Source organism: Schistocerca piceifrons, chromosome 2 (genome assembly GCF_021461385.2).
Source record: "Schistocerca piceifrons isolate TAMUIC-IGC-003096 chromosome 2, iqSchPice1.1, whole genome shotgun sequence".
In the NCBI taxonomy this organism is placed as follows: domain Eukaryota; kingdom Metazoa; phylum Arthropoda; class Insecta; order Orthoptera; family Acrididae; genus Schistocerca; species Schistocerca piceifrons.
This window is the reverse complement of record NC_060139.1, coordinates 30279255-30304593: the sequence shown is the minus strand read 5'-3', so window position 1 is coordinate 30304593 and position 25339 is coordinate 30279255. Positions and strand designations below refer to the sequence as shown.

Genomic DNA, 25339 nt, shown 5'->3' with positions numbered 1-25339 from the left:
CGGTACCACAACGACGGTGATGATTTCTTAAGCCAAATTGTTACAGGCGATAAAACATGGGTGGCCTACGTCACACCAGAATCAAAGCAACAGTCCATGGAAGTTGAGCAAGGGCATCGTTTGCTGCAAGACAATGCCCGTCCGCATGTGGCGAATCAGACCAAAGATCTCATCACACCTTTTCGATCTGAAACTCTAGATCATCCCCGTACAGCCCCGATTTTGAGCCCAGTGACTACCATCTGTTCCTGCACTTGAGAAACACCTGGGCGGTCAGCGTCTTCAAGACGATGACGAAGTCAAAACAATGGTGATGCAGTGGTTAACAAGTCAGGCGGCAGACTTCTATCAGGAGGGTATTCAAAAACTGGTACAACGTTATGACAATTGACAGACATTGTGTAGAAAAGTAGATTAAGGTACAGGCTATCACGTAAAAATAACATTATTGAGATATCTTAGCATGTATTTTTTTAATTTGAAAACGGTACTAACTTAAAAAAACACGCCTCGTAATACTGCCTGGCCGAGGCTGGCAGCGGCGGTATTGTCTTCGGCTAGAGGGCGCTCTGTCAGCGGGCCATTGGCTGGCGTCGTCTCACAGCCTTCTTTGCTCTTACGATCTTCGTCTTCGTCTTCGTGACGCCGCTTGTCCATACGCCGGAACACCATCATGTTTACGACGTTTGAGAAAAAAATTTCTGAAAACATTGTTAGACAGTGATTGCTTCAATAAAACTCCACTAGAACCGGAAATGCTCTTGTAGATATGTGCGCATCATTCTACGTATCACTGAAAGAGAAACTACAATAAAGGAATATAACTCAGATTGTAAGCGTACTGTCATATCGCTGGCTTAGTTGCGGAGTATCTTTGCGGGCAGCGCGTTTCCAGAGTCGAGCACGGGACACGGAAATTGTATGTTTTGTTGTCGGTAGCTCTGCATGTGAGAGGCATTGTTAGTATGGAAGTTGAAGTGTTGCTGCAAGTATTATTACAGTAAAGTGATGAAATATGGAAGTGATTCAGAGGAAAGTTCGTCAGGATGTAATTAAAAGTGAGCAGTGCCGCCAATAACTTATTTGTGTACACTCTCGTTGCGTGTCGCACCTTTCATCGATCATCCGCGCCGTGTTCGGTCTCTCAGAATGAACTAATGTGGATCAGTAATAGTATTTATCACAAAAGAGAGCATTTAAGTGCCAGTATCTTGTAGCGAGTGTGAGAACGTGCGTTCGGTCATCGCGTTCCGTATCATCAACAATCAACCGCGCCGCGACGGTTACGCGCACGCTCGTACAATTGAGAACTGTGAACTGTAAATTTAACTTTATGAATAGTGTTAAAATTTATTACTAGTGTCAAGGAGGACTGGTACCAAAAGAAATCTGTGTATGCGTGGCGAGCATAAGAACTTTAGTTCGATTATTCGGCTTTCGCATCATCAACAATCATCCGCGCCGTGTTCGGTTACGCGTACGCTCGTCCAAGTGATTTGGTGGACAGACAATCACGTAGAAGTTGACATCAAAACTTATGACTTAGAATGTAAACAAAGCAACCTGTGATTTCTTATCGTCTTAGAATATAGATGTTCATACCAGAAGTAGGACAGTGAGTACTCCCGGACGTGTTACAAGATGTTCTACCCAATTCAGAAGTCAACGTTAGTCCAACCCTGGAAAAGCTCCAGCACTGTGGTTCGATGATGTTTTGTATGTCCGCAGTGCGTGAGGTCTCGCCTTTTCTCCCTCCATTCCACTACTCTCATTCCATCAGTGTTGTAGATGAATATTTTCTTCCAGAAATAGACAGAAGAAAGTCAACTCGTTCGTTTGCCACTGCAGCTTCTTTAGTTACACGATGTCAATTCATAATGTCGTGTTTCGGAAACGGATGCTCCTTTAAACTATTCTGAAGCAAGAGATTCAATATTGTGTTAAGGAACTCATCAGAACATAATGACAGTGCTCTTTTAATCCTGAGAGTGACTGTATGGTGAAGCTATATGATCCTGGAATGTTCTACGTCAGTGGGGGCTGAAACAACATACACACTTCAGCACTTTCATTGTACGCTAGACACTGGAAGTTCCCCTTCCTTCGCTTTTTTGTAAAGTTTTCTGCAGGAATTTGTGGTTATAAACTGTTGTTCGATATCGGTAATTCCTTACCTCTTTAATGATGATAGTGATGCTTAATGGCTGCTGTTTCAGAGCAAAGCACGATGAGTTTTACTTGCGGGGTAGAAGTCCATACCTGCTACAGCAGAGATTTCGGACCGGCATAGCACTGGGTTATGTAGCATAACAACTACAGACATACGTATAATGATTTGTATCTAAATGGAGCCACTTTCACCACCTTGCATACAAGCTCGGGGTTTCCAACACACTTACGCAGAGCCTGCATGTTCATTTATGAAGAACTTAGTCGCTTGCAGAAGCTATTCCACTCTGAAAACAAGATGTACATTATACTGATGTATTGCTTGAAAATGACACAAGCGTCTCAGAGCAGATGATTCATAATCTGAGAAACAGGTACCACAAAATTACTAAACTTCTGGGGAACTGGCTACACTTTATAAGGACATAATTCATTTCATATCAGTACAGTGTGAAACAATTCTTTCACTTATCCATAAAAACATTTGCACTTTTTCGAACGGTGAAGGATGTTCCGAACCGATTCGGTGTTTATTATTGACGGTTTGCTATTAAGAAGCTATAATGAGTACACCTTAAGAGTTTTTATTTTATGTGAAATTCTTTTTCTGTTGGATCGTCTGTCTTCACTCAAAGTTACACAGGAGCCGAAACTGTTTGTGAAGAATTGATGAATCTTTTTCCATGAGGTGGCTGTTCCCTAATTACGCCTTTCCCACGTAAATGGCATATTTTCCTGTAACACCAGTACTGTACGTGGACCTTGTTGAGTGAAGAGTACTTCATATTAATGAGGAAAAGTTATTTTCCGCGTCATGTATCAACAAAATGCATGTTATTCACTTCTGTGCGATTCACTTGGATGGTACTTCATTCTTTCAGTGTTTCGTGCCTCAGTCGGTAAAAACGGAAGCCTTACAGGATCACTTTCTTGTCTATCTGTCTGTCTGTAGGTGTGTCCGACTGTTATGACCCTTTGTTCTCAGGAACGAATAGAGATATCGAGATGAAATTTATGAAACACACTAACGTCCGCGGTCCCTTGGTATTGTGAAACATTGAAGCGTTTTAGTCAATGCTATAAACAGATACGGCCATTTGTGTCACATGCGTTGATACTCACAAACTCACTCATCAAAGCTTATAATGGACTTCCTGTTGACCTGGAATCATGAAATTTACATGTTTCATTTTCATGTGGTAAGTTCCTATGGGACCAAACTGCTGAAGTCTTTGGTTTCTAGGCTTACACACTACTTAATCTAACTTAAACCAAATTACGCTGAGGACAACAGACATACCCATGCCCGAGAGAGGACTCGAACTTCCGACGGGGGAGCCTCGTGAACCGAAGCAAGACGCTTCGGACCGCTCGGCTAACCCGCTCGGCAAAAATTTGTGAATAAGCAGGTTTCCACAGTACAACTAAAGAAAAAATCCGAAAATTGTTAATTTGTAATTATATCACAAAAAATCATTATTTGTTACCTGACAGTCTGTCCCTCGGTTAGTACACCTTGTTCTCAGGAAGGGGTAGACGTATGAAGCTGAAACTTACGTCGCATACTAAGGTCTACGGTCCCTTGCTGGTATAAGAAACGTAAGCTTTTAATTCAGTGTAAGCAAAACATACTGCCAATAACGCCACACATTTTCAGACTCGCAAAATCACTCATCAAAGCTTCAGGGTACTTTCCTTTGGCCTTGAATCATGAAATTTGGCAAAAAGTGAGGTTACATAGTGCAACTAAAGGGACAAAATCTGAAAATTGTAATTTGTAATTATAACAAACGAAAAAAACTTTGTCATATGTTATCGGACTGCCTGTCTGTATCTTAATACCCTTTTTCTAGAGAAAATTTATGTCACATTCTAAGGTCCACGGTCCCTTTGCGGTATACTAATTTTAGCTCCTGCGTCAACGCATTCAAAAGATACGGCTATTTATGTTACATATCTTGATACGTTGCCAACATTGACATCGATAACAGGCAAAAATCGGTGAAATTATCGACTCCCGGGATAGATGAGCAATCTATATACATAATTTAATTTGTACGGAACCCTCGATGCTTGACTACTACTCGCACTCACTTGGATATTTTTCATTGTTTCGCATTGTTATTCGGTGTACATGCCATGTAGCAAGTACCGCTGTTACTTCAGGTATGCTTTTGGTTAAAATTGTTCAAAAATGGTTTAAATGGCTACTAACCTAAGTACATCACACACATCCATGCCCGAGGCAGGATTCGAACCTGCGACCGTAGGAGCAGCGCGGTTCCGGACTGAAGCGCCTAGAACCACTCGGCCACAACGGCCGGCGTTAAAATTGTTCAAATGGCTCTGAGCACTATGGGACTTAGCATCTGAGATCATCAGTCCCCTAGACTGAGAACTACTTAAACCTAACTAACCTAAGGACATAAGGATATCATACACATCCATGCCCGAGGCAGGATTCGAACCTGCGACAGTAGCAGCAGTGCGGTTCCGGACTGAAGAGCGTAGAACCGCTCGGTCACAGCGGCCGGTTGATGCTTTTGGTTACTAAAATAAATTCTTGTGAGTGCCCAAGGTGTACATGGTAGCTTACAACAGACCACGGTAACACATTATAGTAACAGATAACAAATACAACTATTTTGTATTATTGAGGAATAAAAGCATGATAAATAATACAGGTACACTAATTTGTTATCACTTGGTACTGTGATATTACTTTTGATTGCACCATGGCTTCTCAGAGGTGAAGATAAAGCTATGGCACAGTCACCTCACAGGCAGTTCGTGGTACGGAGCAGAAGCTCTCTTTCAAAATAGACAGTTATGTGTGGTTGCTACAATGTACTAAAAAGTGAATGATTTCGTAAGTTGTTGCATTTTATTATTAGAAGATTGACTCAGTTTCCCACCTAAGACTGATTAATTTTTTAGAGCCTCTTTCGTTAGCAGATTACGAATACGTGATGTTGTCTCTACTGGCTTTTACTTGAAACTAACCATCCACTCTAGCTCTGCATGCTACTTCACTATCTAACGCGCATCTGGATTTACTGTGCATTCCTCCCTACAAAGCGAGAGCGTAGAGAAAGCCTTGGATACATCTAATGTGAACAGTGGCCTTGGAGAGAAGCCGAAGTGCTTACATACTTAATTTAATACGGTGCTCATCTATCTCGCGGTGTACACACAGGTAGGAGAGATACACAGACATCCAGGTCTTATTATATGCAATCGCGATTACTAACTATTTGATCCATAGTACCTTCTGAAGCATTACTTCTTCTATTTTGTTCTCCAGTGGCTTTCTTGGCCGTCCTTTATTACCTTCTACCCCCACATCCGTAAAGCTGCAGGGGAAGCAGGGACTGGAATAAAACCAACAAATAACCGGGGACGATGGGTGCGAGTGGTGCTCTGATACGAAAACGTTGGCACACGAGAGGAAGTCATGGTGGGCCGCTTCAGACAAGTCAGGAAACTGACGATTTAAAAGAAATTGAATGGTTCCAATGGCTCTGAGCACTATCGGACTTAACATCTGTGGTCATCAGTCCCCTAGAACTTAGAACTACTTAAACCTAAGTACATCACACACACCCATGCCCGAGGCAGGATTCGAACCTGCGACCGTAGCAGTCGCGCGGTTCCGGACTGAGCGCCTAGAGCCGCTAGACCACCGCGGCCGGCTAAAGAAATTGAAGAAAACCTTACCGTCTTCATTAACCTTGGCAGACAACCTTTTGAATGCGCCTCACATGTCGAAAACATTTTCTCAAACACTCTTCTCCAGCAGCTTTGCATTAAAATTTTTTTTAAATTTCTCTTTTTTTTATAATACTTTGTTATAGATAAATTGCATCACCTTCCCGAGTTTACCGTTAGTCCCATCAACTTGGTCCTTTATATACGACATGAACAGCACACCTGAAGCTACACATTTACTCATTGATGATTCTCCATTGAGCAAGCGCTGCTGCGAAACGGAGTACAATGTTTTCTGGGAGTAAAGAACTACTGCTTCCGCCTGATAATCTTGATCCAGCAATTCCAGATGCTGTGTTCCAAAACCGTGAGCCCGGTCTCATCACCGATGTTTCGGAATTCCATACTGATTGGCATGGAGGGGCTATTCTGTTCGCGGTACCTCATTGCCTTCTTTTACTTTACGGCGATAACAAAAAGCTGTTATCGATTTTGACCAGCCAGTGGTGACAATCAGTCTGAATGCACATGCTGCAAGTCTTAAACTAAGTTTTCTGTTGCATTGTCAACATAAATAAGCTGGCCCAAACCAATAATAGCATTTTGAAATTATTTTGTGGTTTTCATCACATGAAAATAGAAGAAGATAGTGAATGACTTATTCCCAATACACCTTTAAACTTTGTTGGCTAATAACTTCTTCATGGACGGGTTCACAGCCTCAATGTATCGTGTAAATGCTGCAGCCGTTTTAACCAACTTAGGCTATCAGTTTTATTCGTTAATGCACAGTGCATATAAATTTCATTAATGGCCAGTGTCGGCCTTAGACTATTATCAATTTATGATACTGGTGACGTGTGTGTCGCATGCAAAAACGTTTAAAAAACATTGGTTGACACCTAGGTCACCAGAATCATGCATCTGATAATGGAGTAAGGCCGAAACTGACCAGTAACGTACCTTACATGCACGGTGCAGTAAAAGAATAAAATTGACAGCCTGCCATGGTTACAATGGTTTCATCATTTGTTGGCTACGTTATTGTCTAGGGGACGGGCGACAGATTACTGTTCAACTAGCTTCCTACTAAGTGACAAATTTGAAGGGAGGATACAGCTATTGGAATGAAATCGTCGTAACACAATGAGGTTATAAGTTACTAAATAAAATGGGGACTTGGCGTGTACTTACATGCTGTGAGTGTAACGACAGACTGATCCACAAACTCATTCAAGAATTCACATTGTAAGTCTTGAACATCATGCTGCAGTTGGGCGTTTAATCCCACTAAATCTACTGCAAAAAACTTTTATAAATTTCACGAATTCCTGAAGAAATTTTACTTACGAAAAATTTCAGACGTTTCCAGTTGAGACTTTTGCACTACGCATCGGCATATGTCTGCGGCTACTAGCTCTTAAAAACCATTTATCACGTCAATATGACAACTGGCCTTGTATGACCGTCAATCTCTTGCTGAAAAACTCATAAATTCACTTATTGTACATATTATTGCTAGAGTTGTAGAGCTAAGCTTATCAAATAACTCGCTCTTACGAGTTTACACCTCTGAAATGTAAACCCAAGGTCAGTTTTTTTTTATAGGCAAATTTTACTTATTGTCTCTTGGCGGTACGCAAGGACTTTTCAGTGAATAAAAATCTTAAATTTATCATTGCGCATCTTGGGGACTACTAATTTGTGATTAATTTGAGTATCATTGATGTATCAGACAAAATTAGCATTGTCCTTCATTGACTTTTAAACCTAAGAGAAATTACGAATCTACATGTAGCTGTTCTGATTTCGTTTCATTGCTGTAGCTATACTCTTAGTTTATCGAATTATTTTTCACACAAATGTTTTGTAATCATCGGGATCACATTACAGCTAATTATTCAAACAGTGTTTGCTAGTGCCAGTCAAGAGCTCTCAGCGGACACTCCGTTACGATCGCTTGATGCGTTTTCAGTCATAGGGTGACGTTGCCTTTTATGTAGCCTTAGTAGCATTCATGTAGGGCCGTGTAATACCTGCAATTCGCTGCCTTAATACTTTCCATTCAAAAGATGAAAAACAACAAGGCAGCGGGCGAGGACCAGGTGTCAGCAGAGATGTTAAAAGAAGGCGGAAGCAAATTACACGAACGGATTTATAACCTTGTCACAATGATATGGAAAACTGAAACACTGCCTGAAAATTGGAAAACTACATATAATTTGTGCCACACACAAGAAAGGAAACAGAAGGGAATGTGGAAATTACAGAGGAATCAGTTTGCTGAACATAACGTACAAAAACCTGTCAATGATCATTCTGGAAAAACTTGAACTTTATGCAGAAAACATTATTCAAGATTACCAGGCTGGATTTCCAACAAACCGTTCCACAACTGATAATTTGTTTATTATAAGACAGATCTCTGAGAAATACTGGGAATTTGACAAAAACATCCACTGTCTCTTCATTGACTTCCAGCGACCCTATGATATCATCCACAGAAGTAGCCTCAACAACACGTTACGAGAATTTAGTATACCCAGTAAAATCATTAAGATGACAAAACTGTGCATGGATGGCTCCCAGGCACCAGTGAAGTTCAGAGGATCCATATCCCCTGCCTTTCCAATTAAAACAGGCTTACGACAAGGAGACGCTCTTTCATGTGTCCTCTTCAACCTTGCATTACAGAAAATGGTTCGGGAGAGTAATTTACAGCTATACAATGGTCTCCGATTCGAAAACAGTGAAGTAAAACTCCCGGCTTATGCAGGTGATATAGTGTTGCTGAGTGAAACTGGAGAAGAACTGAAAGACATGTACAGATCTCTCAGGCACAGTGCCAGCAAAATGGGGCTTTTGACAAACCAAGAGAAAACAGAATATAGGGAAATAGGTCGAGTCATAAACTCAAATCCTTACTTTGAGATTGACGAACATTCTGAATTCAGAAAAAAGTTTTTCAGTTTAAATACCTTTGATCACGTTTCAACAGTGAAAATATCATAACAATGAATATAAAAGAAACAATAGTCTCAGGGTCAAGATGTCTGCACTCTCTAAGCAACCCACTCAAAAGTAAAGCTTTGTCAATCACCACGAAGACGAAGATATAGAACACTATTATCTGCCCCATAGTACTGTACGGTTCAGAAAGCTGGACGCTTACAAAGAATGAAAGAGAAAAACTGGATGTTTTCGAAAGAAAATTAATGAGAAAAATCAGGGGACCTGTGTTGGAGAATGGCGTACGGAGAATTCGAAAGAAAAATGCAATTTATCAGTTAATGAAGCAACCCACTATCATCCAGAAATTATAAAGTAGAAGACTGCAATGGGCTGGGCACGTGGCTAGAATGGGAAACAACAAGGAACTCTCCAGGCAACAAGACCATTGGGCCGACCTCGTACGAGGTGGAAAGATGACATAGAGAAGGACATCGCAGCATTAGGAATTTCCGCAGGGTGGAGAGAGACTGCGAGAGATAGATGGCGGTGGAAGCAGATAGTTGATGCACCGCGTGGTCTACATAGTGCGGCGGCGCGGTCCCTTCCGTCCCTTTACGACAAACCTGCACCTACCTGTGAACATTGTCTCAGCATTTCATCAGTAGGGAAGCCGAACAAAACCTACTGCACTTCGACGTGAACCAGGTTGCAATTAAAGTCACTAATCTACGTTTCGGGAGAAAGTTTTCACAAGAAATGAAAGGTTGGAAATTTTGTCCTCAATTAATATATTCTGAAACTTAGGTGAACGAGTATCACTGCCAAGCCCGTGCTAGTCTTAACACAGTCACTCACAATCCCTTTCACTCACATTAGCAAGTTTACGGTGTTGCATTTTCCGAAAACGTAACAGCTACAAAAATACTGATGAACTACTACTAGACACGTCCGATCTGTTTCATGGCTAGGCTTCGACTCTTCTCTAGAATACGCTAAGTCTTCTTTACCAGCCGAGAAAGTTCAAAAATGGTTCAAATGACTCTGAGCACTATGGGACTTAACATCTATGGTCATCAGTCCCCTAGAACTTAGAACTACTTAAACCTAACTAACCTAAGGACATAAGGATATCATACACAACACCCAGTCATCACGAGGCAGAGAAACAGCCGAGAAAGGCGCGCGAAGAATATTGCTTTACCATTGGTCAGTTTACTCAACAGCCAATAGCAAAACAACATTCTTCCGCGTCAATCTGCGCTTTTCACCAATAACCAATTGCAAAATAGTAAAGCTAACGACTGCACTTTTTACCGACGTAATTATCTAATATGCTGAAGTTTTTCTTATGCATAAAGTTATTTACTACTGTTATTTATACCTGAATTAACTTTCCCTTTACCATAAACTTACTTTACAAATCTATTGTACAAAAATCCCCTTTGTCCATATCCATACTTCTTCGAAATGTTCCCACACTAAATCCTACTACATAACTCGTTAAACAATTATCTTCATATTAACCTTAAACCACACTCACGCATCATTCATACTGCTAAAACTCTTCTATAACATTTTACTTACACAAAAAGACATAACACTTTATGAAAATACTAGAACTGTTTATGAAAAGGCCGAAGTGGCCGTGCGGTTAAAGGCGCTGCAGTCTGGAACCGCAAGACCGCTACGGTCGCAGGTTCGAATCCTGCCTCGGGCATGGATGTTTGTGATGTCCTTAGGTTAGTTAGGTTTAACTAGTTCTAAGTTCGAGGGGACTAATGACCTCAGCAGTTGAGTCCCATAGTGCTCAGAGCCATTTGTTTATGAAAAACATTCTATTATTTTAGTGCACTCTAGTGGGCACAATCGAAACTAAAATCACAGTCCTCCTATCCAGTATTGTCCTCTATCGGCTGATACATGAACTACGTGCGCGTCCAGTCTCGTCTCACCATCTGTCACTATCCAGCTCTGAGACACATCTACCACGTAACCGCCTCCAAGGCTGGATCGTTATACGGCGCTACGCCTCAATGGCCTGTGATCGCTGAGGAGAAGAAGAAGAATACTTTTCACGATATCGGCCTCCTCACGCCTTGAAACGACCACTCGTCAGGAAAAACCACAAGCGACAACCTTGCAGTTCACCTGCTGCCCAGCAGTCTCGTGCGGCAAATATCGCCAACGGCAGAGTCTCAGTAATCGTGTGCTGCAGCACACTGTCTTCTCACGACTGTCAAAGCCCGCCTGTCTCCTGAGCCAGGCCTCATCACGCCATTTGTCAAACAAGCGCACGTTCGGCAAGGCTTACAGTGTCATCTTATAGTGTCAAAGATAGTGGATGGTAATATTTGTCGATTTTTCTTCCCCTCTTGTAGACTGGTGTGACCTGTGATTTTCTGCCGAACACTGGGAACAGTCTTTCTTATTTTTCGTTTGTTGCTACTCTCGAGTGTCCGAGCAAGAAACGAAAATTAGAGTTTAAAATATCGTCGACAACGAGGTCCCTTAGAGACGGAGCACAAACTCGTATTAGGCAAGATAGGGGGAAGAAATGGGCCATGCCCTTTCAAAGGAACCAGCGTGCCGTTTGCCTAAAGCAGTTTAGGGAACTTACGAAAATCCTACATCTGGATAGACTGAAGAGGATTTGAACCAACATCCTCCAGAATGTGAGTCCAGTGTGTGGGAGAGAGATAATTATAATTTTACCACAACGACATGAGTTTCTGAATAGCGGTATCATCATGGGCAGTGAAAAAAAAATGTAAACACCAAAAACAGAGTTGGTGCCTAATACGCTATAGGGAACCCGTTGGTACCAACTTTTAGTCATCTTGGAATTCAGGTATGCTTTTTAAGGAAATCTTATACCATGCTTCATACAAAATATCGACAAGTTCAGGTAACTATGTTGGAGGTGGATAGCGGTCACATAACCATCTCTCCAAAGCAGACCACGAAGACACAGTAACACTGAGATCTGCTGGTGGCTGAGGGACTTCGACCATTCATCCTCGTGCTCACAAAATCAGTCCCCGACACGAGAGCTGTCTGAACAGAGGCAGTCTCGCTTTGGAACACAGCACCACCATTGGGGAACAAACATTGTACCATGGTACGGTCCTAATAGGCCGAAATGGGCGCATAATCCTTCGATATGGTGCCTCTTGAAACATCGAACGCTTCGGCTACCTTATATACGGAAGTAACCACGATACGAGTACCAGCAATTTGCACAAGTTCGATTTCACTTAGTTCAGATGTAATGCACGCACGACTACACAGAACACTGGTACGACCACAACTGATACTTGCAACGTAAGGAGAACGATTCACAGGTGCCGACAGTGGGTAAATAAAACAGTGCAACGTAAAGATTTCTCTAGCATTTTCATTTATGTTCGTTCGAGCGTGCATTTCTCGCGGTGTTTCCATATGTTTGTGAGACTCCTTTATAATTAAAACTAGCTGAGTACCAGGCATTTCCGGTGTATGCATTTATTCCAGTCATCTATTAGCTTATGTCCTCCTTTCCCAGCTCCCTACTCATCTCCACCAAACCCTCTCTCTGTTCACCTCCTTCACTCCCCACTATCTATCCATCTTCTCCTGCCCGTCTCTCTGTCCCTCACCCCCCCCCCCCCAAACACTGTCAATCTGTTTCCATTCCCCCTCTCTCCATCAACACCTTCCCAGTCTGTCCATCTCTTCCCCTCAACCCCCCCCCCCCCCCACCACAATAATTCTCCTCCTGCCCTCTCTCTGTCAATGTCCACTTCCCCCTCTCTCTGACTGTTTCCTCGTTCCTCCTCCCTCTATACATCTCCTCCTGCCCCTCTCCCTTATCATCTCCTCGCCTTTCCTTTCTCTCTCCATCTCCTACTCTTCCCCCCCCTCTCTCTGTCTGTCTCCTCATCTTCCCTTTTTGTCCATTTACTCCTCCTCTTCATCTCCTCCTCTCTCATTTCTCTGCCTATCTCCTCCTCCTACAACTCTGTCCATCTCCTCTTTCCTTTTTCTGTCCATTTCGTCCTCTCCCCTGTGTCTGTCCATTTTCCCTATCTCTGTCAATCTCCTCCTCTTCCTATCTCCTCCTTCACCCTTGCTGTCTGTCGATCACCTCGCCCTCCATTCTCTCTCCAAGTTGTCACAGTCACAACTATAGTATTTCTTTTCAGAGTGCTCTCTGTCAATCTCCTCCTCTTCCTATCTCCTCCTTCACTCTTGCTGTCTGTCGATCACCTCGCCCTCCATTCTCTCTCCAAATTGTCACAGTCACAACTATAGTATTTCTTTTCAGAGTGCTCCTAATATTTGTATCAAATTTGACTGAAATCGTAACGGAGGGTCATGATCAGGTTTTTACCCGTGACTTTGCCTGAATATGCACATGTCACATGTATTTCACACATGTTTACCATAGGTAATCTGTAGGCCTATGTCTAGAGAATTTTGCACAGTAGTTTAATTTTCATGCAGCTCAGACTTTATGACACTGTATCTCCTCTATTGTTCCTGACCTATATTAACGACATAGGAGACAATCTGAGAAGCTGTCTTAGATTGTTTGCAGATGATGCTGTCATTCACCGTCTTGTAAAGTCATCGGATGATCAAAACGACTTGCAAAATGATTTAGATAAGATATATGTATGGTGCGAAAAGTGGCAATTGACCCTGAATAAGGAAAAGTGTGAAGCTATTCACATGAGTACTAAAAGTAATCAGCTAAATTTCGATTACGCGACAACTCAAACAAATCTCAAGGCTGTAAATTCAGCTAAATACTTAGGGATTACGATCACAAATAACCTAAACTGGAACGATCACATAAATAATATTGTGGGTAGAGCAAACCAAAGACTACGATTCATTGGCAGAACACTTAGAAGGTGCAACAGGTCTACCATAGACACTGCTTACTCCACGCTTGTCCACCCTATTCTCGAGTACTGCTGTGTGGTGTGGGATCCGCATCAGGAGGGACTGACGGATGACATCCAAAAAGTACAAAGATGGGCAGCTCGTTTTGTGTTATCGCGAAATAGAGGAGATAGTGTCATACATATGATACGTGAATGGGAGTGGCAATCATTAAAACAAAGGCGTGTTTCGTTGCGACTGGATCTTCTCATGAAATCTCAATCACCAGTTTTCTCCTCCGATTGCGAAAACATTCTGTCGGCACCCACCTACATAGGGAGAAATGATCATCATGATAAAATAAGAGAAATCAGGGCTCGCACAGAAAAATTTAAGTGTTCGTTTTCCCGAGTGCCGGTCGAGAAGCAGCTTGAAGGTGGTTCATTGAACCCTCTGCCAGGCACTTTATTGTGAATAGCAGAGTAATCACATAGACGTAGATGTAGATCTCCTGAGCTATGTGCCGTACAATGATATAATTTTGCAGGTACATCCAGTTTTATATATGCCTACTGCCCGCGAAATGTGTTGTGAATACAGTTAGTATTACAAAAGTAGTAAACTGCCATGCAGTAGTTTTTCACGCATTTCAGTGTTTATGCCGTCATATTTTCTGAACTAAGCGTCGTTCAGCGACATGATTTTTCTGGTTTATTCAGTGGTATATGTGAATACTGGCTGTAAAATGTGTCACGAATCCTGTTAGTAGTACAGAAGTAATAAATTAAAAGTCATGCTTCATGTGGCAGTTTTACAACAGGAACGGCGATAATGCAGTAAGTGTTCAACTCTTTTCCTTTCGCCGTTAGCGAGAAAAAGTTTGGTGGAGGTTCGCAGATATGAGTTAAAGTTTGATGCAAACCTCTAACAGATCTCGTTCTTAAGTACTGGATCATTAAAGTATGGGTATTCTCGCCTCGTGGTCTACACTGTTCTTTCACTTCCAAACACGCCCTTTCAAACGGTGAGTGGTTGTTACCCCCAGAGTAATTCTCTCCAGACAGTAAATGGTGTGTGTACCAAGTTCGGCAGAATTCGGTCCAGTATTTTAAAAGGAGATGTAGGAAATATACACTCCTGGAAATTGAAATAAGAACACCGTGAATTCATTGTCCCAGGAAGGGGAAACTTTATTGACACATTCCTGGGGTCAGATACATCACATGATCACACTGACAGAACCACAGGCACATAGACACAGGCAACAGAGCATGCACAATGTCGGCACTAGTACAGTGTATATCCACCTTTCGCAGCAATGCAGCCTGCTATTCTCCCATGGAGACGATCGTAGAGATGCTGGATGTAGTCCTGTGGAACGGCTTGCCATGCCATTTCCACCTGGCGCCTCAGTTGGACCAGCGTTCGTGCTGGACGTGCAGACCGCGTGAGACGACGCTTCATCCAGTCCCAAACATGCTCAATGGGGGACAGATCCGGAGATCTTGCTGGCCAGGGTAGTTGACTTACACCTTCTAGAGCACGTTGGGTGGCACGGGATACATGCGGACGTGCATTGTCCTGTTGGAACAGCAAGTTCCCTTGCCGGTCTAGGAATGGTAGAACGATGGGTTCGATGACGGTTTGGATGTACCGTGCACTATTCAGTGTCCCCTCGACGATCACCAGTGGTGTACGGCCAGTGTAGGAGATCGCTCCCCACACCATGAGGCCGGGTGTTGGCCCTGTGTGCCTCGGTCGTATGCAGTCCTGATTGTGGCGCTCACCTGCACGGCGCCAAACACGCATACGACCATCATTGGCACCAAGGCAGAAGCGACTCTCATCGCTGAAGACTGAAGACGACACGTCTCCATTCGTCCCTCCATTCACGCCTGTCGCGACACCACTGGAGGCGGGCTGCACGATGTTGGGGCGTGAGCGGAAGACGGCCTAACGGTGTGCGGGACCGTAGCCCAGCTTCATGGAGACGGTTGCGAATGGTCCTCGCCGATACCCCAGGAGCAACAGTGTCCCTAATTTGCTGGGAAGTGGCGGTGCGGTCCCCTACGGCACTGCGTAGGATCCTACGGTCTTGGCGTGCATCCGTGCGTCGCTGCGGTCCGGTCCCAGGTCGACGGGCACGTGCACCTTCCGCCGACCACTGGCGACAACATCGATGTACTGTGGAGACCTCACGCCCCACGTGTTGAGCAATTCGGCGGTACGTCCACCCGGCCTCCCGCATGCCCACTATACGCCCTCGCTCAAAGTCCGTCAACTGCACATACGGTTCACGTCCACGCTGTCGCGGCTTGCTACCAGTGTTAAAGACTGCGATGGAGCTCCGTATGCCACGGCAAACTGGCTGACACTGACGGCGGCGGTGCACAAATGCTGCGCAGCTAGCGCCATTCGACGGCCAACACCGCGGTTCCTGGTGTGTCCGCTGTGCCGTGCGTGTGATCATTGCTTGTACAGCCCTCTCGCAGTGTCCGGAGCAAGTATGGTGGGTCTGACACACCGGTGTCAATGTGTTCTTTTTTCCATTTCCAGGAGTGTATGTTCATCAATTTTTATAATTTGTACGGATATCTACGTCTGACGTTAAGTGTATGTCTCCATAGTATTCGAAAGCGGACCCCTGTGACGCATAATGAGTCACGTCATCCTTTGCACCACACATGGCCAACATTCGGAGGTAAGTCAACTGCTCGAGGCAGCGAGGAGTGGACCGCCGGCGCTGACGCCGAGCGCTGGCCCTTTGCAGGTGCTGGGCCTGCCCTACAAGGGCGGCGAGTTCGCCATGTTCGTGCTGCTGCCGGAGGACGAGGGGGAGGCGGGGGCGCGTCGCCTGGGGGCGGCGCTGACGCCGGCGTCGCTGCTGCAGCTGCTGGCGTCCGCCAGGGAGCGTGACGACGTCATCTACATGCTGCCGCGCTTCTCGCTGGAGGCCAGCTACAGCCTCAAGCAGCCGCTGCAGGCCGCCGGCCTCCGCAGACTGTTCGACCCCCTCCAGGCTGACCTCTCCGGGCTCGTCGCCGACGACAAGTAAGTCCGTCTTTGCATAATTCTCTGTCGCATCAAGTTCATTCACAGGAGAATTCGTCGCCGTTCTAAACAGACAGTCTATAAAACCATCGAGAACATCGAGTTCGCTACAACATCTGGAGACAAGAAGAACCGCATACCAGTTAAGAGTATTGCCGCTACTGCACTTGTCGACGGACCTTGTGTTTTCTGTGGTTGAAGACTTAATTTTAGTATTGACATTAACGATACTTTCGATCATGGTAATGGTTGGCTCACTGTAGCCATTGTACGTGGAGGAACGTCTCTGCCTTCCGTGCCTCTTTTTAGAAGAAAGTAATGGATTTAAACTACTGGCCATTAAAATAGCTACAAATGGTTCAAATGGCTCTAAGAACTATGGGACTCAACTGCTGAGGTCATTAGTCCCCTAGAACTTAGAACTAGTTAAACCTAACTAACCTAAGGACAACACAAACATCCATGCCCGAGGCAGGATTCGAACCTGCGACCGTAGCGGTCTTTCGGTTCCAGACTGCAGCGCCTTTAACCGCACGGCCACTTCGGCCGGCAAAATAGCTACACCAAGAAGAAATGCAGATGATAAACGGGTATTCATTCGACAAATATATATCATACTAGAACTGACATGTGATTACATTTTCACGCAATTTGGGTGCATAGATCCTCAGAAATCAGTACCCAGACCAACTACCTCTGGCCGTAACAACGGCCGTGATACGCCTGGGCATTGAGTCAAACAGAGCTTGGATGGCGTGTACAGGTAAAGTTGCCCATGCAGCTTCAACACGATACCACAGTTCATCAAGAGTCGTGACTGGCGTATTGTGACGAGCCAGTTGCTCAGTCACCATTGACCAGACCTTTTCAGTTGGTGAGAGCTCTGGAGAATGTGCTGGCCAGAGCAGCAGTCGAACATTTTCTGTATCCAGAAAGGTACGTACAGGACCTACAACATGCGGTCGTGGATTATCCTGCTGAAACGTAGGGTTTCGCAGGGATCGAATGAAGGGTAGAGCCACGGGTCGTAACACAGCTGAAATGTAACGTCCACTGTTCAAAGTGACGTCAATGCGAACAAGAGGTGACCGAGACGTGTAACCAGTGGCACCCCATACCATCACGCCGGGTGATACGCCAGTATGGCGATGACGAATACACGCTTCCAATGCGCGTTCACCGCGCTGTCCCAAACACAGATGCGACCATCATGATGCTGTAAACAGAACCCGGATTCATCCGAAAAAATGACGTTTTGCCATTCGTGCACCCAGGTTCGTCGTTGAGTACACCATCGCAGGCGCTCCTGTCTGTGATCCAGCGTCTTTGGTAACCACAGCCATGGTCTCCGTGTTGATATTCCGTGCTCCTGCAAACGTCGTCGAACTGTTCGTGCAGATGGTTGTTGTCTTGCAAACGTCCCCATCTGTTGACTCAGGGTTCTAGACGTGGCTGCACGATCCGTTACAGTCATGCGGATAAGATGCTTGTCATCTCGACTGCTAGTGATGCGAGTCCGTTGGCATCCAGCACGGCGTTCCGTATTACCCTCCTGAACCCACCGATTCCATATTCTTCTAACAGTCATTGGATCTCGACCAACGCGAGCAGCAATGTCGCGATACGATAAACCGCAATCGCGATAGGCTACAATCCGACCTTGATCAAAGTCGGAAACGTGATGGTACGCATTTCGCCCCCTTACATGAGGCATCACAACAACGCTTCACCAGGCAACGCCGGTCAACTGCTGTTTGTGTATAAGAAAGCGGTTAGAAACTTTCCTCATGTCAGCACGTTGTAGGTTTCGCCACCGGCGCCAACCTTCTGCGAATGCCCTGAGAAGCTAATCATTTGAATATCACAGCATCTTCTTCCTGTCCTTTAAATTTCGCGTCTGTGGCACGTCATCTTCGTGGTGTAGCAATTTTAATGGGCAGTAGTGTATCACGGAAATCGAGTACTCATACAGTAAAGATATATGCCGTGCCGTCGTAGAATAGTGTGTCGAGATCAAGACACCAAATCAGGACAATAGCAATTGTTGTAGTCCAAGTTCTGCCAGTTACCATAGTTGCGTAATACATGTTAGTAAGGCCTCTGCCAATATTCCGCAGGCTATTCTAGGCGGCTATGCGTCCTCTAGGGTCACGGGGACTGCTGTAGCATCTGACTTGCTAAACGGTGGGGCTGAGTCCATATCTGAGGCTAACACGAGCATATCCCCATCTCAAGATACGTATCTGTAGGCTCTGATGCTACATTCTCCCCTTCCCAGAATTGGCACTTGTGTGATACCTACGCATTTTTCGTCGGGATTGACTTGGCGAGCCCTCCCACATCTGGTGCAGGAGGTGTACGAGACACCTTGATACCTACAGAAGATGAGTAAAATGTTGGTGATGATTGTGTTGGTTGAACATCTCTGGGTCTGTCAGTGCCAATTCCTTAGGAGATCCAGAATTAGGATACTTTTGCAGGTTCCAGCTCATTATATTCTAAGAAAATAATGGCAGAAATTGCAAAATCTCTTAAGAGACAGAGAAAGTATATCAGGACACTGAAAGAGGAACACAGTATGTAAAGGGAGATGAAAATCTACTGCTCATGGGAGGGGGGAATACAGCTTCAAGGGAAGGAATATAAGAAAAGGTTACAGGACAATATGAGCTTGGGACAGGGAATGAGAGAGGAGGAAGACTGATTGAGTTCTGTAATAGCTTTCAGCTAGTAACAGCGAATACTCTATTCGAGATTCACAAGAGGAGGAGGTATACGTGGAAAAGGCCGGGTGATGCGGGAAGCTTTCAGTTACATTACATCATGGTCATACAGAGGTTGCAGAATCAGATACTGGACTGGAAGTCGTACCCAGGAGCAGATATAGACTCAGATCACAATCTAGTAGTCACGAAGAGTAGGCTGAAATTTTAAGAGATTAATCAGGAAGAATCAATACGCAAAGAAGTGGGATACGGAAGTACTAAAGAATGACGAGATGCACTTGACGCTCTCAAAGGCTATAAATACAGCAATAAGCAACAGCTTAGTAGACAGTAAAGTTGAGGAGGAATGGAAATCTCCAGAAATGGCAATCACAGAAGTTGGAAAGAAAAACATAGGTACAAGGAAGACACATAACGTGTATCCACAGGATACACTGGAAAGAAACCGTAGGTAACAGAAGAAACACTTCAGGTCATCGATGAAAGAAGAACGTACAAGAATGCTCAAGGAGATTCAGGAATACAGAAATACAAGTCGCTGAGCAACGAAATAAATAGGCAAGGACGCCAAGACGAAATGGCTTCATGAAAAAATGTGAAGAAATCGAAAAGGAAATGATTGTCAGAAGCAATTTTGTCATATGATGACATATTGGAGACCGTGGCTGTTTTTGAAGCCAAATGTTGATCGTGTTAGGACAGCAACCAGCCACAAATTTACTTTGAGTTCCTTTATTCAAAGGAAACCGTTACCGATTTCGATTCGTTGCGATTCATCATCAGACGGTTTACACGCTTTCTTTCTACATTTGGTGTGCTTTGTACAGATTAATTGTCCTAAAATATAAATAATACACAATTACAAACACGCCACACACAGATGGTTGCGTTGCAGATTTTCGTTGCATGTGACTTACGTGAAACGTCGGTTTCGAGTGATTGTTTCTATAACGTTCATCCAATCGATGTAAATGCATTCCCACTGCATCCGCGTTGTTGCACACGTAATAGTTCTCACTGTACACTTTAGATTTGTCACTGAGTTCATTCCAACCACGCACCACAAGTTTTGGTACATACAAAGAGCTTACAAACATATGGGTGTCACAGATGCTATGATATATCGTAACATTTGACGATGATGTCCTATATTTGGAAAGGATCATATATTCTTTTACAAAACTGTAATGTCTTTTACATTAGTGTAGAGAGATTGAATTTTTTTAAATATATGTATAACTCTGTTATTGCTAATTTAATTATAAAGATTTTTATATATATTTAGAGCTGTATAGGTAAAATAGTACATTATTTTATTACATTTGCCAGCATGAAAATTATAGTAACAATAAATTTTCTACTTGATCTGCAGATAGGTGTATTAATATTATTTTTTAGCTTTGGAGGCTGGAAAGTAATTTTTGGAAATTTTTCAGGAAAGGGGCGTTAGCCAACTCTGTTTGTTCGTTAAGGATATAGTCTGGGGTGCTGTTTTTGTGTGTGTGTACTTCTAATTCTTCTAATATATTCATAGTGGCTCCTTTTTCTGTTAGATGTAAAATCTTTAAGTTATCCTCAATGTTACCCACTGAATGGTTTTCTTCAGCAATATGGGCTGCAAATGCTGATTTGTTCAAGTTTCCGAGTCTTAGGGCGTCAATATGTTCTTTATATCTTATTTCAAAACTTCTGCCTGTCTGTCCAATGTAGAATTTGGGGCATGTATCACACTTGAGTTTGTATATTCCTGATTTACAGTAGGGACTCTTGGAGGTGTTTACATCATGTATCACTTTTTGTTGTAATTTATTTTTTGTGGAAAAGCTGATTCTGATATTTTTCTTCTTTTTAAATAAGTTTGCTATTTGGTATGAAAGTGGGCCTATGTATGGGAGAGTAGCATATTTAGGTTTGGCTTCAGTGGCACACTGATTTGACTTGAAGTGACTGCTGTGAAGTGGATCTGTGGGTTTTGTCTGCATTTTGTTGTGGAGTTTTTCTATTATTGTGGGTTTATATTCATTATTATGAGCAACTGTTTTAATTATATTGATTTCATTTTGTTGATCTGTGTCACTCATTGGTACTTTTTTAATTCGGTGTAGCATTGTTCTGAAATATGCCATTTTTTGTTGGCAGGGGTGGCAAGATGAGTTGCTAATACTGACATCTGTGGTGGTAGGCTTTCTGTAAATACTGAATTGATGTTTGTTGTTAGTATTGCAAATTTTCAGATCAAGAAAGTTAATGCTTTTATTAGTTTCATGTTCAACTGTGAATTTAATATTTTTGTGCATTTTGCTAAGATCTGCTGCTAATGTATCTATTTCATTGCTTGTACCATCAAAAAGCAGTATTGTATCATCAACATATCTTCTGTAGTATATTATTTTGTTTGAGATGTGCTGGTTGGCAGAAAAGAATTTTTGTTCTATATGGTTTAAGAATCATGAAAGAAGGTTGTATACATGGAAGAACCCTGGCGATACTAAAAGGTATCAGATAGATTATATAATGGTAAGACAGAGATTTAGGAACCAGGTTTTAAATTGTAAGACATTTCCAGGGGCAGATGTGGACTCTGACCACAATCTATTGGTTATGACCTGTAGATTAAAACTGAAGAAACTGCAAAAAGGTGGGAATTTAAGGAGATGGGACCTGGATAAACTAAAAGAACCAGAGGTTGTACAGAGATTCAGGGAGAGCATAAGGGAGCAATTGACAGGAATGGGGGAAATAAATACAGTAGAAGAAGAATGGGTAGCTTTGAGGGATGAAGTAGTGAAGGCAGCAGAGGATCAAGTAGGTAAAAAGACGAGAGCTAGTAGAAATCCTTGGGTAACAGAAGAAATATTGAATTTAATTGATGAAAGGAGAAAATATAAAAATGCAGTAAGTGAAACAGGCAAAAAGGAATACAAACGTCTCAAAAATGAGATCGACAGGAAGTGCAAAATGGCTAAGCAGGGATGGCTAGAGGACAAATGTAAGGATGTAGAGGCCTATCTCACTAGGGGTAAGATAGATACCACCTACAGGAAAATTAAAGAGACCTTTGGAGATAAGAGAACCACTTGTATGAATATCAAGACCTCAGATGGAAACCCAGTTCTAAGCAAAGAAGGGAAAGCAGAAAGGTGGAAGGAGTATATAGAGGGTCTATACAAGGGCGATGTACTTGAGGACAATATTATGGAAATGGAAGAGGATGTAGATGAAGATGAAATGGGAGATATGATACTGCGTGAAGAGTTTGACAGAGCACTGAAAGACCTGAGTCGAAACAAGGCCCCCGGAGTAGACAACATTCCATTGGAACTACTGACGGCCGTGGGAGAGCCAGTCCTGACAAAACTCTACCATCTGGTGAGCAAGATGTATGAAACAGGCGAAATACCCTCAGACTTCAAGAAGAATATAATAATTCCAATCCCAAAGAAAGCAGGTGTTGACAGATGTGAAAATTACCGAACCATCAGCTTAATAAGTCACAGCTGCAAAATACTAACACGAATTCTTTACAGACGAATGGAAAAACTAGTAGAAGCCAACCTCGGGGAAGATCAGTTTGGATTCCGTAGAAACACTGGAACACGTGAGGCAATACTGACCTTACGACTTATCTTAGAAGAAAGATTAAGGAAAGGCAAACCTATGTTTCTAGCATTTGTAGACTTAGAGAAAGCTTTTGACAATGTTGACTGGAATACTCTCTTTCAAATTCTAAAGGTGTCAGGGGTAAAATACAGGGAGCGAAAGGCTATTTACAATTTGTACAGAAACCAGATGGCAGTTATAAGAGTCGAGGGACATGAAAGGGAAGCAGTGGTTGGGAAGGGAGTAAGACAGGGTTGTAGCCTCTCCCCGATGTTGTTCAATCTGTATATTAAGCAAGCAGTAAAGGAAACAAAAGAAAAATTCGGAGTAGGTATTAAAATCCATGGAGAAGAAATAAAAACTTTGAGGTTCGCCGATGACATTGTAATTCTGTCAGAGACAGCAAAGGACTTGGAAGAGCAGTTGAATGGAATGGACAGTGTCTTGAAAGGAGGATATAAGATGAACATCAACAAAAGCAAAACAAGGATAATGGAATGTAGTCTAATTAAGTCGGGTGATGCTGAGGGAATTAGATTAGGAAATGAGGCACTTAAAGTAGGAAAGGAGTTTTGCTATTTGGGGACCAAATAACTGATGATGGTCGAAGTAGAGAGGATATAAAATGTAGGCTGGCAATGGCAAGGAAAGCGTTTCTGAAGAAGAGAAATTAGTTAACATCAAGTATAGATTTAAGTGTGAGGAAGTCGTTTCTGAAAGTATTTGTATGGAGTGTAGCCATGTATGGAAGTGAAACATGGACGGTAAATAGTTTGGACAAGAAGAGAATAGAAGCTTTCGAAATGTGGTGCTACAGAAGAATGCTGAAGATTAGATGGGTAGATCACATAACTAATGAGGAAGTATTGAATAGGATCGGGGAGAAGAGAAGTTTGTGGCACAACTTGACCAGAAGAAGGGATCGGTTGGTAGGACATGTTCTGAGGCATAAAGGGATCACCAATTTAGTATTGGAGGGCAGTGTGGAGGGTAAAAATCGTAGAGGGAGACCAAGAGATGAATACACTAAGCAGATTCAGAAGGATGTAGGTTGCAGTAGGTACTGGGAGATGAAAAAGCTTGCACAGGATAGAGTAGCATGGAGAGCTGCATCAAACCAGTCTCAGGACTGAAGACCACAACAACAACAACATGGTTGATATAAATGTCAGCCAATATCCCAGCTAAACTACTTCCCATTGCCAAACCATCATGTTGTTGGTACAGTTTGTTGTTGAAGCTAAAGTAATTATGGTCTAGAATAAGTGAAAGTATTTCTATGAGTTCACAGATCTCTGCAACACTAATTTTCTTATATTTAAGCAGATTGTTTCTTATAATGTTAATAGTCTCTTTTACAGGGATGTTCGTGTACAGGTTGACTATATCTAGTGATGCTAATTTAGCTGTTGGTGGGATGTGGATGTCTTTAATTAAGCTTATGAGTTCATGTGTGCTATGTATGGTGTAGTTATTTTCAAATGTATAGTATTTGGTAATGAGGTCTTTTAATTTACGGCTTATGAAGTATGCAAGGCTGTTTCTTGAGTTAGCAATCTTTATAATTAAATTAGCAGTAACAGATATATACATATATTTAAAAAAAAATTCAATCTCTCTACACTAATGTAAAAGACATTACAGTTTTGTAAAAGAATATATGATCCTTTCCAAACATAGTACATCATCGTCAAATGTTACAATATATCATAGCATCTGTGCACCCATATGTTTGTAAGCTCTTTGTATGTACCAAAACATGTGGTGCGTGGTTGGAATGAACTCAGTGACAAATCTAAAGTGTACAGTGAGAACTATTACGTGTGCAACAACGCGGATGCAGTGGGAATGCATTTACATCGATTGGATGAACGTTATAGAAACAATCACTCGAAACAGACGTTTCACGTAAGTCACATGCAACGAAAATCTGCAACACAACCATCTGTGTGTGGCGTGTTTGTAATTGTGTATTATTTATATTTTAGGACAATTAATCTGTACAAAGCACACCAAATGTAGAAAGAAAGCGTGTAAACCGTCTAATGATGAATCGCAACGATTCGAAACCGGTAACGGTTTCCTTTGAATAAAGGAACTCAAAGTAAATTCGTGGCTGGTTGCTGTCCTAACACGATCAACATTTGTCTTCAAAAACAGCCACGGTCTCCAATATGTCATCATATGACAAAATTGCATTAAGCTTACCTCGCCAGGTAATGAGAAATATACATGCTTTCATTAATACAACTGATATCCAATTTAGC

At 42.8% G+C, this 25339-nt stretch overlaps 1 protein-coding gene across 1 annotated transcript in view; it reads left to right on the top strand.

The window, feature by feature from the left end:
- The window catches only part of LOC124773151 (leukocyte elastase inhibitor-like), a 74931-nt gene that overhangs the window by 12777 nt on the left and 36815 nt on the right, over nt 1-25339 (top strand). Inside the window, exon 3 of the mRNA XM_047249377.1 lies at nt 16466-16746. Coding sequence (XP_047105333.1) covers nt 16466-16746 — 281 coding nt within the window. The remainder of the gene's footprint in view (nt 1-16465; nt 16747-25339) is intronic.